The 18,992-nt window shown below is 34.3% G+C and overlaps 2 protein-coding genes across 3 annotated transcripts; both read left to right on the plus strand.

Annotated features, from left to right (window-relative positions):
- The first annotated feature begins 1,662 nt into the window (after positions 1–1,662).
- LOC118744847 lies at positions 1,663–7,355 on the plus strand. Of its 2 annotated transcripts, none has more exons than XM_036478221.1 (3): positions 1,663–1,771; positions 3,008–3,145; positions 5,735–7,355. In XM_036478221.1, exons 2-3 carry the CDS (start codon positions 3,008–3,010, stop codon positions 5,912–5,914), a joined length of 318 nt encoding a protein of 105 aa, XP_036334114.1. In that variant the 5' UTR covers positions 1,663–1,771; the 3' UTR covers positions 5,915–7,355. The 2 variants fall into 2 exon arrangements, with proteins under 2 accessions (XP_036334114.1, XP_036334113.1); XM_036478220.1 differs by lacking the exon at positions 1,663–1,771 and adding an exon at positions 1,790–1,896.
- An 8,333-nt stretch (positions 7,356–15,688) lies between these two features.
- LOC118744845 (trypsin 3A1) lies at positions 15,689–16,651 on the plus strand. The gene has a single exon (XM_036478218.1). The coding sequence runs from the start codon at positions 15,827–15,829 to the stop codon at positions 16,649–16,651; it is 825 nt and encodes a 274-aa protein (XP_036334111.1). The 5' UTR covers positions 15,689–15,826.
- The last annotated feature ends 2,341 nt before the right edge of the window (positions 16,652–18,992 follow it).

Genomic DNA, 18,992 nt, shown 5'->3' on the forward strand with positions numbered 1-18,992 from the left:
TTTTTTTACTTTTTATTTTATTTTTTATTTTATATATTATTATTTTTTATTAACCGACTTCAAAAAAAGAGAAGGTTATCAATTCGTTGGAACATATTTTTATAGGTATGTATGTTTGGTCGTCCCATACCAATTTGGTTTAGAGCCGATCGTTGGATCATGAAGAAATTAATGGTATCTTAAATCGGATTTTTTTTTGCTTAAAAGTTAGGTACTTGTTTTAAAAACTGAAAATATAAAAATACCTGAAAATAACAGAAAAAAATCCAAATTCCACAGTACAAAATACAATAAATTTTCTTTGTTCCGAATATCTGTCTACCATAATACAAAAAAGAAGGTAGTTTACAAATACATATATCTGCAAGGGGACTGATGCAAAGCTTCAGCAAAGAAATTAAGAAAATTACAACATAGATTAATGTTTTGTTACATGTTACAAATCGTCACCTGAAATGCAAAAGTTGTAACTTATAAAAAATTCTAAATTCACTTTTTGATTGCTATAATGGATTTCGTCAAATTACGATATGTAAATTTGTTTAGTTGGTTTACAATAAGTAATTGTATAAAAAATCGATTTTATTTTATTTCCTCATCCTCTGCACATCGACATTCTTCAAAAATAATTTTTACGCTTTGAATCCCAAATATTAAAAAAAAATCTCCCTTCTCATAAAATTCCCATGTGGCAAAGCTATGCTTAATGTTAAAATTTTGAGAAATGTAAAAAATCTGCTTTATAATAAAAAAATAGTAGTAGTGAAACTACCTTCGGTTTTGTATCATGCTGTCTACTGTAAAAGAATATAATTTCGACGATATTTTTCCTGAACACCAGTCTGCAAAGTAAACATTTCAGACTTGCGATTTTAAGATACAAAAATTTACACCTTTGGGAAAACGGCATTATGCTTTTTAGGCGATATGGTATAAAATAGCAATGAAATACGTTTTTTCCATACTTAAATTTACAGTACGTCGCCTGGGTAAAAGATTGTCGTTAGCGCCATTTTGATGATTTTTAGTTCTAGATGCAGTTATATATTTTGAAATAAGGTCTTTCGATTGGTGTTATCAGATATCTCCTTTAGTCTCCGAAATATTGACTACAACTTTTTCGATAATTTAGTAAAAATTTAGTTGGTGATGCAGTCATATTTAACTAATCAATATCTTAAAAATTGTGTTCTCCATTTTTGTATATCTCCTTTAGTTTCCGAGATATTGAGTAAATAGTGTCGTTAATTTAGTAGAAATTTTGATCACATTTTGTCGTATTTCATACAAAGTGCCTGCCAAATTTTGGACAAATGACGCTTACGACAAAATTTTACTAAAGAAAACTTCATAAACTCAAAACAAATTAACAATAAACATTAAAAATTAAATTATTTAAGAATTTTGTGAACTAGCATCATTTTTAAAGACCTTGGAGAAAATCTACCTTCGCGTTTTTGAGAAATTGCAATCCAAACTTCAATCGCGATTTCCCACAAGCTGCCGAAATTAACATACGACAATCTTATACCCAGGCGATGAGTAGGTATTAGGGGAAGGTTTAATGTATCGAATCGGTGTCGGGTACCGGAATTTTTTTTAATATTGGGTATCGAATATTTGGTAAAGACAATTCAGTACGTCGGTAAATGACAAATAGGTGGCGCTATGTGCAGTTGGACCGAAACAGCTGTTACACTGACAGCTGATTTGTTTACTACTGAAAATTTGTGATTATTTTTCGAATTGTTTTGATATTCATCAAATAATAGTGAGTATATATGAATTAAGTGTTTTAGTTCAGTTTGAAATGATTAAATATATTTGGTACAGCGTTTTTGAAATTTTCAAGTCTAGTTCATGTTACCTACCTGGAATAAAGTTATGATGCCTTATGTATGTACAAGTACATGTAAATCATATATCTTCCAAAGATAACTAAAAGTAAAAACAACTGCTACAACATTAACATAGTTTCAGTCTTAAATATAAAGCTGCGTTTAAAAAAATTACTACAAAAGTACATGTATTAAAATACAGGATATAAGCCTCCAAACAATCCTCTCTTGGTCGAGCTTCTCTTCCAATTTGTATTGGGCGTACTTGTGTCACACAATGAAGATACCTGTATAAACACTAAAGGTAAAAGTGCACTTTAGCGGAACCAGGCGTCTAACTCCTTTTCGTGTAGGCGGCCATCGGCCGCACTTAGGGATTATAACCCTCAGGCAGTAGAATTCTCCTTTCTGTGTTGCCAAAAAAGGGGGGCTTGAACACCTTTTGCAGAGAACACCTATTTGCGTAGGTGGCCTTTGGCCGCACTTAGGGATTATAACCTTCAGGCAGTAGAATTCTCCTTTCTGTGTTGCCAAAGAAGGGGGGCTTGAACACCTTTTGCAGAGAACACCCTTTTGCGTAGGGTGCCTTCGGCCGCACTTAGGGACTATAACCCTCAGGCAGTCGAATTCTCCTTTCTGTGTTGCCGAAGAAGGGGGGCTGAAAACCTTTTGCAGAGAAAAACTTTCATTTACTCCATTTATTTGCATCAAATTCATCAAAACATGGTGCGAAAAGTGCAAAATGCAAGTGTTTTTTGCGAATAACTCTTAAATTAATTAAACATCTTAATTTTCCCCCCGGATTGTTATTGTTCGAGTTGAAACGCGTCGATTGATACCACTCTCGATTTGTTGCGTCCATTTTGACCTGGTTCCCGTAAAGTGCACTACTACCACACTAAAAAGTATAATTTGATATCTGAACTATAGTACTTGGCTAAAACCATAAACAAACGGCAGCGTTGATCCGGATCAACTCGGGAATTAACTGCAGTTGATACGGATCAAGGCCAAGTTAATCCGGATCAACGCTGACGTCTGTTTAAGCTTTAACATGCTCAACATGACTGAATACTGGCCATTGACTGAAAAATCTTAAGTTTAGAGTTTAGTGTACAAAGTTATACAAATACAAAACTATTAAATCTTATTATTTTTAATATCTGTAGATGGCTTCAGCTTCAAGTAGCTCAGCACGCCATCTCTTTAGTGACAGCAAGAAACGGCTTTGCGACCGGGTGGGTGTAAACGTAAATAACTTGGGATCAGTAACACGGCAGTTAGTACGCGGCTCCAAATCTAACGAGGTATTCGTATATAACAAAATAATTTTTAATTGTCAGCTTTTAGCCCAGTCAAGTTAGCTAAAAAATAGGGGCAAGCTTACAATAATTAGCATAGAGCTGAAAATTATACGAATGTTGCGAACACCATTATAAATGAGATGTGAAAATTTCTCATCGGTTCCACATCTGCAATAAAATGTATGGGTTGGCTTTCCTTTAAGGCCGATTTTGTTTCACTTACTACGTCGGAATGGGTGGGCCGAAATTAATGTTTATTGCTACGCCCACACTAATGTTTATAACATGATCACACTTTTGTTAATAACTAATTTTATAAAAATAGTAAGTTGAATTGCCATTAATTGCGATACAATACAATAGATTCTCAAACAACACAGAAATTAGAATTCTATTTAGTAAGGGTTATAATCCCTCATCGCCGCCGAAGGCCGCATACGCAGAAATACATTTTTTTCAAAGGAAGCCTCCGAGCCTGGGGTCTTCACCTTTATGCACCAGAAATGTTATATACCCTAGGCGGCCCGTCTTCACCGGCAACATGGAAAGGCTCAAGTCATTGCCTTCATCTACTCAAAACAAGCGAAATGCAAGTAAAAGTTGTGTTTTTTCCATTTTTGTAAGGGCTCCCTAAATATCTATAAAGGGCCTAGGCAGCCGGTGGCAATAATTCTTGACCAGTATTGGCTATATTTATTTTTTTTTAATAATTCATTTTTTTTTTATAGATGCCTAGCTCATTATACATATAAAACCGTGCGATAGCATACTTTACACATAAATATCAATATATTCGAGAAACGGTGGGCCAAATATAGTAAAATGCCGCCTTTAGTTTTTCACTCTAACGTCAGTAATGCAAAAATGATTTAAAACATTCAGAGAAATGGGTTTAGAGAAGAAGTATGGGTATCAAATTAAAGAGGAAATTCTGTAGAATTTAAACAGATTCAAGTTTTTGGTTCAGAAAGACTGGTAAGTATTGAAAATGTCCTTTTAAAATTTTATCCTTGAAATTTTGCAATATTTGTTTATGAAAAAGTTATATGTTACGGACTTATATAAACTCGATTTCGTCCTTCTAACTTTATCAGCTTAAAAAATTACCTATTCGTCCTTGTGAATCCAAAAAATTTAATTTTTTTTTAAATTCTAAAGAAATTTCCTCCTGCATTTGGTACCCATATTGTTATTCTACACTGCATAGAATTTTTTTTATAATTTTTGGAATTGATCATATCTTTGAAATTACAAAGCCTTTTAAAATAAATCCTGACGTTAGAGAGAAAAAATAAAAACGCCACTTTAAATAAAAAGTAGGTTTCAAACCCATTTATTTATTATTTATTTTATGGTAGGAGAGCTTCTCAAACAATATAGAAGCATTTTTTCGATTTAGATTGTTGAAAAGTTATGAATATCTTAATCCCGGGATCCCGGGATTGTGATAACGACATACCGAAAATCCCGGGATCGGAAAAAGCTGAAAAGTTAACATCCCTAATATATACCGAAGTAAATTTTGTTTATGTATTTTTTCTTTTTTTAATTATGCAAAATTGTCGATAATCAATAATAAGCTCCTAAACCAGTAACCCGGTTGGAGGATATCGTTTGCCAAGATCAGGGATGTGTAGATTTTTGGCTCTTAAAGCAGTCAAACAGCCGACAAGTGCTGCGGAAGAAGTAAGCAGTTCTCAGTGTAATATGGGTGTAAAAGTACAATAAATTGTATAACGGTCTTCTTCCCCCTTCATGCTGGCCCTTGATGTCAGCCCTCATCTAGCACCTAAATGAGCCATGCCAGCTCCTAAGTGCAAAAAGCTACTGGGAGTCCCTTTGCCCATCCCTGGCATAGATGATAGCAAATTTAATAAGCTTCCGTTTGTAAAAAGAAGTTTGAGCCTAGCCAGCTATTTGAAAACAAACTGCAATAAACATTTCACAACACAAAAAACCGAAAGTTGGCTATATCTCAAAAACTATTCTCGTTTCTTATATTTTGAGTACATATTCGAATTAAGCTGAATATTTTAGATACCAAGTGATGTTCTTGTAAACTATAGTAAAGAAGAGTTTTCTCCAGTTACTTTTGATTTACACCGCTTTCATCACTTCCAATGGTAATATTTTTATTCATTCAATCTTAGTTAAACAGGGCTACAATAATAGGCCTACCGGGGAAACCATGTTATAAAAAGCCGTCAAGTATACTACCTCACGAATAGTAGAAATTGTACATATTATGGAGAACAACTTTTTTAATCGCTATATCTCAGAAATGCTAATTCTTCGGAAGAAATTGTCATAACAGTTTTAATAGATAATTGCATGATGGACACTTTTGTCTAACCGATTGTTATTATAAACCTTTTTGACTGAAAATTGAATAAGAACAGTTTATGTGACTTTTGACCTTGAATCAATTTTCTGCAGATGTGGGTACTTTTTAAGTTTCATTTATAATGGTGTTCGCAACTTTCGTACAAATTTGCAGCTTTATTCGTATTCTTGCAACTTCGATTGTCTAACTTGACCGGGTTAATATGTAAGTATTCATTTTTAAGAACAACTTATATCTTTATATTTTAGATTTTAGGCCAAACTATCAAAAATTTCACACAGGTTGACATTGTATCAGACTACAGCAGTCAAAATTTGCATAAAATGCAACTAATACTACAACATGTTGACTATCAACACGATATCATGCTCGATAGCGTGAATCATATGGATTATTTGAAGGATCAAGTAACAGCGATGGAAAGATGATTGGAAGAGAGTGGCTGTAGAAATTAAACATGTACTTGCGAATCTTTCTACGCCAACTCAAGTTTTTATCTATAGCAATTTCTTTATGCATACAAAAAAAAAAATTACTGTCGAGTTTGTTTTATATGTAGATTTTATCAAATTGTATTCTTTAGTTGTATTTAGCATTTAGACTGTATGCGACTTAATTGAAATTTTAATAGCTAAATGAAATTCCAGTGGGAATTTAAACCACGGCTTACAATTAGGAAATTTCAAATATCATTTAAAATTATACTTTTATTATCATCAATAATTCAGCCCTTTATTTTCAAAGTGGCATAAATAAGTCACTTCGTACCTCTTGTGCGTAAATGGCTGGATACTTGTAACCGAATGCATATGTAAATCGCTCTATCGTCATATACTAACAACAAAACCCTCTACCTTTGGTTAATGAGCGTTCAGATACAAGTAACCGGCGATTTAAGAATAAGAAGTGTGAAGTGACTTATGCCACTTTCAAAATAAATGTCTTAATTATAACATTTCCCTACCCTGTCGGTAGCATCAACAATCAAAACTAAAATTAAAAGAAACATAACATTCAAAAAATGTTGTTTTGGCCAAACTCACGCTGGCCTTTTATTTGTATTTCTATTTAATATAAAACATTGTACACTTGTGATCAGCTAATTAAGCCAGCAACATTTAGATCAATTTTGGCTATTTTTCTTTTGTTTATTCAATGTTTATTATTTTTCCATAAAAGGCTAGCTCATTGTATAACAAACACCACATAAATCCAGATTCCAAACTTTGTGCACATGAAAAATCTGCAAAGTTTCAGCTAAATTTTCAATCTTTTATAAGATTTTTTAGAATTGTCGAATTTATTTTGTATGGAAAAATATTTGTTATGCAGTCAGAAAAAAACTCAAGACTTGCACATTTTTACCCTAGAATTTAGTGGATTATTAAACTGCATACTCAAAAAAAAAAATCTGAATACAAAGTTGAAAATTTAGCTGAAACTTTGCAGATTCTTCATAATTTTTGCACAAAGTTTGAAATCTTGATTTATATGGTGTTTGTTATATAATGAGCTAGACTTTTATGGAAAAATAATAAACATTAAATAAACGAAAGCAAAATAGCAAACATTTATCAAAAGGTTGCTGGCTTAATTACCTGATCACAAGTACAAGTGTATCATTACCTGATCACAAGTGTAGATTTTTTTAGTTATACTTATTTTAGAGATACATTAATATTTTTTTTAATAAAAGCCCCTGCTACTGTTAAGTGGCTCATGCCTCTAATCGTTCTCGGATCCATGTCTAATCTTTGGGTACACACTTTAGCAATCCTTACTGCTTACTTTAGTAAGGGTTGGAAATAGATTCGACAAGGATTAGAGACAAGATCTACTTAGCAGTAGTAACAGTTTTTATTTTTTGAATTTTGAATTGTGTCGTTATTGCAGGGGACCATTGATATGTACATATGTATATTAGGGTGATACAAAAATTGTTTTCCTCCAGCCTCCCGCCCATCGATTAGTATTTATCCGTGCCGCAGGGGCTTTGAAGTTTCACATGTATTTTACATGGCGAATATACATTTTATCGAAAAATTTCTATAAAATCGTTAAAAATATAGATTTTCGATCGAACAAGATTATTTCCATTCAGAAGTCTTCAAAAAATAACACTGTGATGATTCTTTAACTTTTACCAAGTGTGTTTTAATAACCGATAATCCTATCTGTTATATACAAAAATTAGTTCCTTTATGTTTTCATAACCACATCACGCACGAACAGCTCAATGGATGTGTATAACTCTTTTGCGCATTCTACTCGATGTTCTCTATAGGTTTGTGGTAAAAATGTTTGAAAAATAGGATTGAATATTTAAAATTTTTTAGAGGTCAATAGAATATTTAAGTTTCTTCATTAAAACAAAAAGCGTTTGAAGATATTTAAAAATATTTTTAAACGGGGTAGCCACCTTTTTAAAAAACATAGAACAATGATTATTAAAAGTTTAAGCTTATTTAATACGACAATATGGGTATCACTCGAAAGGTGTCCGCATAAGCTTTCGACTAAATAGGGTTGTCACCCATCTGTTAACGAGGATGAGGTAATTATGTAAATTAAGTGAAATGATGCAATATGCATTTTTGCAAATTCGATAGTTTGACATGGTAGCGACAATATATCGCACTTATTTTTATATTTTAGATAGGTGCTAACTCCATGTAGGGGTTAAAGCTTTATTTTAACACCTTTTGTTTGAAACTCACATTTTCCTTAAGGGAATGTAGCAAGATTTAAAAAAAATGTATTATAGAAAAATGGCTACCATATCCAAAAATATATATGAATTAAAGTATGTATTTTCAAAAGCCTTTGTTGGGAGTACATAAACCTTCGATTTGATACCCATATTGTGGTATTAAATAAGCTTAAATTTTTAATAACCGTTGTATTTTTTAGAAAGGGGGCAACCCCGCATTAAACTGTTTTTAAATCTCTTCAAACGCACCACGGGTAAATATTAACCGATTTCAAAAAAAAAAAATATATGTGTTCCTTTTTTTTTGATATTTTTAAGTTGGGGGGGGGGGGTGGCAGCACAAAAAATCAAAAAAGTCGATTTTCCTATGTATTTTTGGACCACCCAGGTACGGGAATTTAGGGCGTGACGCGCATTCGCTTCTCTTAACCAGTAACATAACTGGGCCTTCAGCCCACAATCCCAAAACTCGTTTTCAAAGTGTCTCCGTTGTCGGTCAGAACATGGTATTGCTATTACTTTTGTTTGTTAATTTTGTAACAGATTCATGAATGTAAAACAGAATAAACCAATACATAGAAAATGTATACCTACCCAGTAGGACTTGGGAGCATCGTACGATTGCTCGGTGAGTACTCCCTTGGGAGTATACGAATACTCCCCATTGCTCCCTACGCTTCTGTGTATAAGCATGTAATTTTGTATACTCCCTTTAACATTGGATGTCCTAGGAGGGGGAGTAATCCCTTTTACGTCCTAAACGAGCAATCGGGGAGCACACACAGAATTATCATCCCACAAACCTTCTAATGGAGCAATACGGGAGTACTCCCATAGTTACCTCCCAGAAACCTCCCAAAAAGACAACAAGGGAGTGCACATAGAAAATATCCCATACTCCTCCCGAACGAGCAATAAGGGAGTGCTCCCATTAGAGGCATCCCGAAAGCCGCCTATGGGAGTAATAAGAGATCAATGATAACGAACATTTTAAATTAGCCAAATAGATTTTGCTATTTATTAAATTTTTTATTTAAATTTATAATCACGTGCATTTGTGCAATTTTACAAGATCTTAACAGATATAAGTATGAGATCAGATAAAACATAAATGATACGTCTTACATAATTGCTTAATTTTAGAATTATATTGCAGAGAAATCATATGAAAGTAAAACATAATAATAACAAAACGGTAAGATAAGATTTGAATTATATGCACCTATATACACATATAAGTATGAACTCGTATATGATTTCCTGGGTGTCAAGGATGCTTGCCTGTTCAGGAATCCACCAAGCGGGGAAATTGTGAAGGTGACTTTGCTTATCTGACATCTTTGTCACCCATGCGATGTTTAAACCCGGGGGTCACACTTAAATGCAAACACTAATTTGCGTAATCTGAAAAGTATTTAACGGTATATTTATAAGTAATACAATACTTAATATATTTAAACAAAAGTTGAGGTACATACCAACGGACTTTTATTAAAATCTGTGTGCTATCCAAATTAGATTATTGTGTCCTCCTTATGCGTCTATAAGAAATATTTTCTGTTGGTTTTTTTTCTATGACACATTTTTCCGAAAACACAAAATAAAAAGAATACTCTTGGATTTCTCGCTTAGGAGACATCACTTTTTAATCCTAAACGAGTAATAAAGGAGAACAAAACCGACAAATCTCCTTTATTGCTCAGAAATCAGGTTAAGGGGAGTACTCTTTTATTCCTCACATAGGGAGATCTCCCTTCAAGTTCTAGTGGGTACTTCGTGCTGAATTTAAGAAAAATCGATTTAGTTTTCGAAAAAATTTGGAATTAAAATATTTTCTTTTAAGATTTCTTCAGAAAAGGATCAGATCGGATTTAAAGATGGTCGCTTTCTAGCATCTAAGGTCATTACGAAGAGATCTCTACATCGAATTTTTAGCTACATGTCAGACAGACTTTTTTATTGTTCCCAGACACCGTGCATTCTTCTACTATATATTTGTGGAAGTCTGTATGTATGTATGGATGTATGCGCCAGGTTGCAGCCTAAACGGACGGACAGAATCGAAGAAAATTTTGACAGAGTATTGTCATGACACCTGGGCCTATAATAGGGTGAAAAAAAATTGGGATCCGACAAGGGGGCGTGGCACCTCCCATAGGCGTGAAATTTTTAATCAGCCATAACTTCGGAACCATAAGTCACATGAACTTGAAATTTGGTATGCAGCCATTGCTATGGCAGGTGCCTATAATAGCGTATATATAAATGAGTGTGCAAAAGAGGGCGTGACACATCCCATTGGCGTGGAATTTTTTATCACCTATAACTTCGGAACCATAAGTCCCACGAACTTGAAATTTGGTATGCAGATACTTATAGGAGGTTATATAAAAATAAGTTTGAAAAAGAAGGCGTGGCACATCCCATAGGCGAGAAATTTTATCAGCAATAACTTCGGAACAAGCCAAATGAACTTGAAATTTGGTATGCAGTCATACACATATGAGAAGTCCAATTGCAAACAGCGTTATGGGATTTTATAATAGAAAGCCATAAATTTGAAAAAACGACTACGACAACAAGTAACATTTAAATTGAATCTTTTTTATTATTACCTGAAAATTTGGATAAATAAGAGCCTTAAAAAATTATAACATAACATACCATGACATAAGATAACATTAACAGTCTACACGACCTAAAACAGTTTTCTAGGTTCATCAGAAGTTGGATACTTTTGAAAGTTTATAAATAAGTATGATAGCGACTTTTGGAAAAAGAGGTAATATTTTATGCTATTTTTTTCAGAATATAAAAAGATTTTGCACTGTGTTGTTAGTGGGCATGAAACTACTTTAAATACTGGTACGTAATCCACCAAAAACTAAAAATCGAAAAAATTTTACATAGCGCACTTTGCAAGTGGACTACTCATATACGGTAGATGCTTATAGAAGGGCATATATCGTCGTTTAAAGTGCAAAACCGCGTATCAACAAAATCCAAAACCGCGTATCAGCAAAATGCAAAACCGCGTATGTGAAGTTTTAGAAATTATTTCCTAGAGCGTAAAAACACTCATATTTCAAAACGGTTCTCTTTTTTTATAAAGCAATCGCATTTCTGGCTAGTATATTTCAGGACAAATGGATAAGGATTGAGCCAAGAGCTTGTGTGAGCAAATCCAATTTTTGGCAGCCAATGTCAGTTACGCGGTTTTGCAGAATGACGATACGCGGTTTTGTACTTTAAACGACGATATACATAAATGAATGTTTAACAAGGGGCGTGGCACATACCAAAGGCGTGGAATATTTTATCAACTATAACTCCGGAACCATAAGTCACATGAACTTAAAATTTGGCATGCAGTCATATGTATGGTAGGTGCTTATAGTGACGCATATATAAATGAGTTTGTAAAAGTGGCGCGGTACATCCCATAGGCGCGGAATATTTTATCAGCAATAACTTCGGAACCATAAGTCACATGAGCTTGGAATTTGGTAGGCAGCTATGGTAGGTCCTTATAATAGGGTATATATAAAAGAGGGTGAAAAAGAAGGCGTGGCATAAGCGTGGAATTTTTTACCAGCCATAGGTCCCACGAACTTCGAGTTTGTTACGCAGACATATCTATGGTATGCGCTTATAATAAGGGATATATAAATGAGTGTGGAAAAGAGAGCGTCGCACATCCCATAAGCATGGGAAATTTATCATCTATAACTTCGGAACCATAAGTCACATGAACTTTGGTATACATATATATCTATGGCAGGTGCTTATAGTAGGCTATGTATAAGTGATTTTAACGACCACCGTGGCACTTCCCATAGGCGTGGAAATTTTTTTCAGCTTTACCTTCGGGCCCTTAGGCACATGAACATGAAATTTGGTATGCAGATACCTATGGTAGGTGATTATAGTAGGGTAAATATAAATCGGTTTGTAAAAGAGGGCGTGGCACAACCCATAGGCGTGGAAATTTTTATCAGCTATAACTTGAATACTGTAAGTCACATGAAATCGAAATTTGGTATGCTGGCATATCTACGGTGGGTGCTTATAATAGGCTATATATATAGTTTGAAGGAAGGGGCGTGGCACATCCAATAGGCGTCTTGCGTTCCTTTACTTTTCCCTGTTATTCTCTTTCTTTTAGTGAGCGCTTTTGGCTTACGCTTTTGCATTTTGACACTTTCAGATTTTAGTCAGAAAAGATAAGGAAGGGAATAATAACGGGCATGCGAAGCAACAAAAACGCTTCACTTGAATAGGCACACATTTTTTCTTAATATCTGAGCTTATATCTGGATTTGTGGGGATTGGAGAAGTTTCTTTTTGATATCATTTTGAAGAAAGATCAGTTTCACATAAGTGGTGAAAATGGAGAAAACACCTCTATTACTTTGGATTTTATTACACGTTTGATGAAACTACACGAAAATTATGCTTATATTTTGATTCAATTGGATAGGCGCGGTGACTTTAACACAGGAAAGGACTAGATTGGACCAACAAAAGCATACCATTCATTTTAATTCTACTATATAACACTTTTAGTATTGGATACTACATCCTTAATTGCAATGAAAAATTAAGGACATCTAGTTGCTTACCACTTTAATCGCCAATCATCACATGGATTGTCTGACATGCAAACTTTGCAAAAAATCCAGTTCCAAATATTTTCGATTAAGTTTAGGTCCTGTGAATAGGACGAGCTCTGAAAAAATACGACTTTGCTTCGTTATCCTCATTTTTAAAGCTCTTGTAGTGCGAATCGGTGCGTAATTTTACTAGAATATTCAAGAACAAAGTGCAAAAATATGCGGCAAATGTTAAAAATGTCCTTAATCTTTTTTGCATAAATTATTCGTAATTTTCGAAACTCTTTTCTTTTTAAACAATCTGGACACCCTGGTCAATACTGAACAACATTTCACTGGTAACTTTTTACAAGAATTGTCCCTCGATTTTTTTTTTTGAAACCCGCTTTGTATCGCTGTACATCCATTTAAACACTTCTCTAACAAATAAAATTTGGAATAGGAAACTCTTAGCAGCATCTCAAGAAGTACAGCAGGATGTAATACCAAATTTTAGTTGGTCGGTTCACCTATTGTACCAGAGTTCTAAGTCCATCCGCAAAAAGTGGTACAAGACTTGTAACAAATGGATTTGTCCTGATCACCAGCCTGCGGTGGGCACTCAATGTTACGAAAACTGATAGTTTTTTAAAGAAATATTGGTTTAAGAAGAAAATGTAAAACATTTATCTAAGAAGTAAAATTATTCTTATTTTTTCAGTTACATAACTAAATTATTTATTTTTTCAAATTCGTACTTGCTATGAAAAAATTTAAGTTTGTGATCGTAAACGTAATAGAATTGACTATAATTTTTAACTATAAGTTTCATTGCAATGTTATCTAAAAAAACATTTATTGACATTTTGAAATGGTCTACTATAGTAGGCCACGCGTGCATTGGTGTAAAAAAAAGAGCGCGTGCGCTCTAGTGTTAAGTTTTTCTATTGTTTTTTCGAGCTGTTTCCAAGAATATTTCCCAAAGTTTTAGTGCGTTTCTAAGCGCCTAAACTTGATTTTTTTGTTTCACATTTTGTTCGGCCCTGAAGATAAGAAAATTAAAAAAAAAAAAATTAAGCACATTTCTTTTCATTTCTGGCGCCATATTGGATAGGCCATTTTGATTTCTGTTATTTTGACTCCAGATTCCAATTTAGCTATCCCAAAAACTCTTAAATAATATAATAATAAACCAATGTTATTATTATTTTTTACATAAAATATTTTTTTTTTTTTAAGATTTTAGGCACCATATTGGATCGGGCGTTTTGTTTTTTGTTCTTTTGACTTCAGATTAATTTTTGGGTATCAAGTATCACTGTGCGCTTCAAATTATTGTTATACTAACAGTTTAAACTAGTGTTGGGCAGTATCGATACCAAAAGTACTCAGACTCGATTCTCAAAAGGATCGATCGCACTCGATTTTAAAAGTATCGATACTAAGTACTTCAAAGAACTCAGTACTCAAAAAAAAATTCGATTCAGTTTACTCAGTATTAAGTATCGAATAGATACGGGTATTCAGAAATGATTGTACTCAATTTAAAGTTTCAATAGTTTTCAAGTACAGTACTACTTTGAATAAAGTGCTGCTAGCTTGTGAGATTTCTACACTAATCCTGAAATAGGACGTTTTTGAAAAGATTTTTGAGATAGGGCGTTTTCGAACTGGCTGCCAAGACAGGTAGATCTTCCACTCAGCAGACGAAATAAGAATATTATAAATTTTTGGAAAATAGGCGTAGCCACGCCCACTTATGGTTACATGTGTATATCTTGGTAATAGCTTCACCAATTTCTTCCGAACTTAGCACAGTTGTTGGCCTTGATACAACATACCGAATGGCCGAAAATTTTTAAAATCGGACATCCCAGGTAACGGTAATTTAGGGAAATACGAAATAAATCTGTAAATATTGAAGCTAATTTATTCAAAATTGATGCTTGCAACAATTCGTTACAAAGAAATACATTTATGATAAAATTTTGGAAAATGGGCTTGGCATCGCCCACTTATGATCACATATATATATGTATCTCGGTAACCGTTGTTATTGTGCTTTCCACATAAAAGCAAAACGTTGAAAATTATTGAAATCGGACTAAAATTACGGCCGCTTTTCATATAATAGTAAATTTCAGAAATGCTTGAAACTTCAATATTTCGAAATTTAACGACGCTAATTTACTCAGAATTGATACTAAAAGAAGGAAGATTGTTTGGCATTTTGGAAAATGGGCGTGATATCACCCACATATGACTATATAAGTTTATCTCATTAATTCTAACTGAACGTTCTATCGAAGATGTTTAGAATAGGGGTAAAACCATCCGGGCTTACCACGTAGCGGTAGTTTTCGGAAAAGTGGAAAACATATATTTAATACTTGCGCCGGGGATTTAATGTTCGGCTCCGCCGGTTTCTTACTTGTTGTTTTTGTATACCTGCTATCAGCTTATATCAATGTTAATGTTAATGTTTGTGATAAAAAAGGGAACAATATCGTTCCAAACAACGTCCGCTTATAGGAAATAAACAAATTTTTGAATTTGTTGTTACTTTAATGTAAATAATGTAGAATTTGTGAGAGTTTTTGCTCTGTGCGAACCCATATAAAATCTATAAAAAGCAATTTACTAGATATTTGTTGGGCCAAAATTACTGGCATACATTTTCCATGAACATTTTAGCGAACCCGTTTCAATGATATTTAAAATTGTGTTTACCAACCTAGGCTATTTTATTGCGGAAGTCGAGCCTTCTTAGTATTTTTTTTTTTCAGCGATTAGTTATATCTTGTGTCAAACAACTTTATGGTTCTATAATATCTACACATCCACGTTGTGTTTGGGGGTTAACAGATTGTAAAAAAATTACATTACAGTAACAAAGCCGTACATAGTTACAAGAGCATGCCGCTAATCCGCCAATCTTGGCCTTCTCGAAGAGATAAGATTGGAAGAAGGCTACCACAGCGCGTATATAAAAACGACGTTGTAAACTGCAGAGCTATTTATACAAAACAAATTCTAACATGGCAAACAACGTTTACTTGTCAACTATTTTGGTCTTCATCATCGTCGTTAGTGTGAAATCAGACACTGGCACAACGAACACAACTCTACAGCCTGAGCAGCCTGGTGGGCGCATTGTAGGTGGTTACGATGCTGATATATATCAGTTTCCATATCAAGTATCGGTGCAGTTGGAAAGACTACATCGTTGTGGCGGTGCCGTATATACCTCAACTATCATCGTCAGTGCGGCCCATTGTGTTGAGCTGGCGGACATGCCGGAACTGTATGCTGTACGAGCTGGTTCGACGGAGCATGGGAGTGGCGGTGTATATATGCCAGTGCGCCGCATCCTTAGACACGCCCAATTTCAACCACAGTATCAGATCAGCCACGATATAGCTTTGTTGGCTTTAGCTTTTCCGTTGCCATTTGGCATCGGTATACAACCTATACCGCTTGCAACGAGAGCGGATATGACAAACTTGATGAGTACCATATGGTTCGTTAGCGGGTGGGGTGCAACTTCGGAGGGATCGCAAGTAAGAGCGGAACGCTTGCGTTATGTCGCCGTTAAATACTTCGATCAGAGTTACTGCAAGGCGACTTTAGCTTCAGCAGTTTCCATAGCAGAGGGAATGTTGTGTGCAGGTGTGCCGGGTGGTGGACGTGATAGCTGCCAGGGCGATTCCGGTGGACCATTGGTGGGCTACTGGCGTGGACGTCTGATATTAGTAGGAATCGTTTCGTTTGGCGTCGGCTGTGGAAGAGCAAACTACCCTGGCATCTATACGCGCGTAGCAGAGTATAAAGACTGGATCGAGCAGTCGTCGAAGACAATTTGAAAACAAAGGTCTTTAAAACTCCTTCAGCAGAACTGTTTCTTCAGTCGTACAAAATACTATTCACATATTGGTCATTATTACGAGTATAGTATGTATTAAATATTTTATTTATTTTTTATCCTTTCGATTATTAAATAGATATGTATGAATTTGTCTAACAATTCCAATGTGGGCAACACTGGGGGTAGGGTTTGCTCAGATCGACAGGTACAAAATTGCAGTGCTTCGGAGCGTAGGCATTGGGACATCTAAAATGAATTTAATTATAATCTGCATATATAAGCTTACATATTTAAAGGGTAGGTTATCGGTTGTATTTTTTTTTTGTGAGTTACTAACATTTCGCGTTTTAAGAATTCTAAGAAAATCTTCACATTACCAAATTAGCACTTCGAGGCATTCAAAAATTATTTTAAAGGTAGATACAGATTACCAGTAACTACTTGTCTGGAATAAAAATTTTAGCTAAATTAATTTCTTATTCAAATGCGAAAAGTTGCAAGGAAATTAAATGGACAAAAAAATTTTGGTCAAACAAGAATGGAAAAACACGATGATCCACCCCTTATTTGTTATATAAAACTATGTACATATTTCTATTTTTCTTACGCTTTCACTTCAAAATCATCATAACTGGCGCCTTTGCAAACAATTTGACTGCATTTACCAGGCACTGACTTGGTTTCCCCTCTCTTCAAAACTGAACCATAAACATCACAATTTCCTGTAAATATGTATAAGAAGTTTAATTGAGACAATGTGTGCTTCTTAAAATGTTTTATTAAAAGTTGTTTTGTAAGTGCAGCTTAATACAACCACTTCGCTTACCTTCAGCGCTCAACAGAAAATATAAGCCAAACACAAGCAAACAGATTATCAGTCTCAGCATTATATCAGATTCGCCTACTGATTCACAATGCAAATTTTTATCACAAAACAATTTTTCTTCAAATAAAATGCTTTACGTAACCAAGCTCCGTACTTGATGCTATACGACTAGACGGTTTTAAATGCTGCTAAGCTTTGCCTAAATGCTCATCCGCATTAGGCGACCTTTATGGAATAATATTGAGTGATACATATCTACATACACACGTATGCATATACATATGTATGTACCCTGGCGGAAATTGAACTAAGTAATTTTAAAGTCGTTTAAAAATTTCTTTTTTTATGATCTACAAGTGGTTTAAATTGTCACTTTTTTTCTTGGTAACAACTGATTTTTCTAACATGGCGATCTCAATTGTCCGCCTCTGCATTTCATCTCAAGCACTTTGACATCGGTATGACTTTAAGAAACAAGTGTGGTGTTGGCTCACACTGCTCAAACAGCTTTAATGGCTGAGAGGGTAGATCGCCGAGTGCCATCAAAGAGGTCGTGAGCTTGAATCTCACCAGGAGAAAGAAGTTTTTAAATTTTATATTTTTATTAAATTATTTCACAATAACTTACATTTAATTAATTTGAAAACTTTTCACCAGCTCGAACTGGATTTAACCCTGCGATTTAAGAATCAGGAGCGGATTTCTTCGCATTGCTCCACGGACGGTATTCACGTTTTTGTTTTACTTTTGAAAATTCGAATTAAGAAAGACGGACGATTGCGTAAATAGAGTATAAAATTGCAAAACTGCATTTGTTTGAAGTACTTTATGAATTAGTTGATTGATGGCAAAGTCATGCAGAGGCCATCAACGACCAAATTACCATTAATATAAAAAAGTCATGAACGGAGCTTAAAGTCATTTAAGACGTAATATGGCCGTACAAGGCACTTAAGTGACTAATGCATGACATTGGCTACGGGGATTTCGTATGTACATTTTGTATTTACATATGTTTTTATGTTGACAAACGAGTGTTAATGTGCCTTTACTTGTATGGTTCGATGAGATGTAGCTAGGAAAATGCATAATTTCTCTTAAAGTCTAATACTGATAACCTTTTCATGATTAGCTAAAATATTAATATTTTTGAGTTAACTGGTAAGAAATTTTCATTTGTACATGTATTATTTCTCTAATGCTGGCAAATTCCACACAAAACTTGGCCATAAAGAGGCCTAAAATTTTCAAATTGTGTAAAATAAGCTTCTTCGCTAAACATTAGTAGACAGTTCTCACATGAACTTAATCCGTGTACAAAGGCCGCCACTCCCCATAAAACGCGGATTTCGAAAAACGTTCAAATTGCAATACTTTCAAAACTAAATAATTAAGTTAAAATGCTTTAACTCAATGTACTATAAGGATATATTTGAAGTAAAATGGATATGATTCTTATATCCTAGGAGTTCTATAACAAAATAATAGAATAATAGAACTGGAACAATTAGGG

Source organism: Rhagoletis pomonella, unplaced genomic scaffold (assembly GCF_013731165.1).
Source record: "Rhagoletis pomonella isolate Grant_MI unplaced genomic scaffold, Rhpom_1.0 Rhpom_scaffold_00008, whole genome shotgun sequence".
In the NCBI taxonomy this organism is placed as follows: Eukaryota; Metazoa; Arthropoda; class Insecta; order Diptera; family Tephritidae; genus Rhagoletis; species Rhagoletis pomonella.

What these genes read in the sequence shown, in the direction of transcription:
- LOC118744847 (XM_036478220.1), top strand. Translation starts at nt 1,861, where the DNA reads ATGTTACCTACCTGGAATAAAGTTATGATGCCTTAT. An exon ending in ATAAAGTTATGATGCCTTAT is followed by an intron (nt 1,897 to 3,007) that starts GTATGTACAAGT and finishes TAATATCTGTAG; the next exon opens with ATGGCTTCAGCTTCAAGTAG. An exon ending in GCGGCTCCAAATCTAACGAG is followed by an intron (nt 3,146 to 5,734) that starts GTATTCGTATAT and finishes TTTATATTTTAG; the next exon opens with ATTTTAGGCCAAACTATCAA.
- LOC118744845 (XM_036478218.1), top strand. Translation starts at nt 15,827, where the DNA reads ATGGCAAACAACGTTTACTTGTCAACTATTTTGGTCTTCATCATCGTC.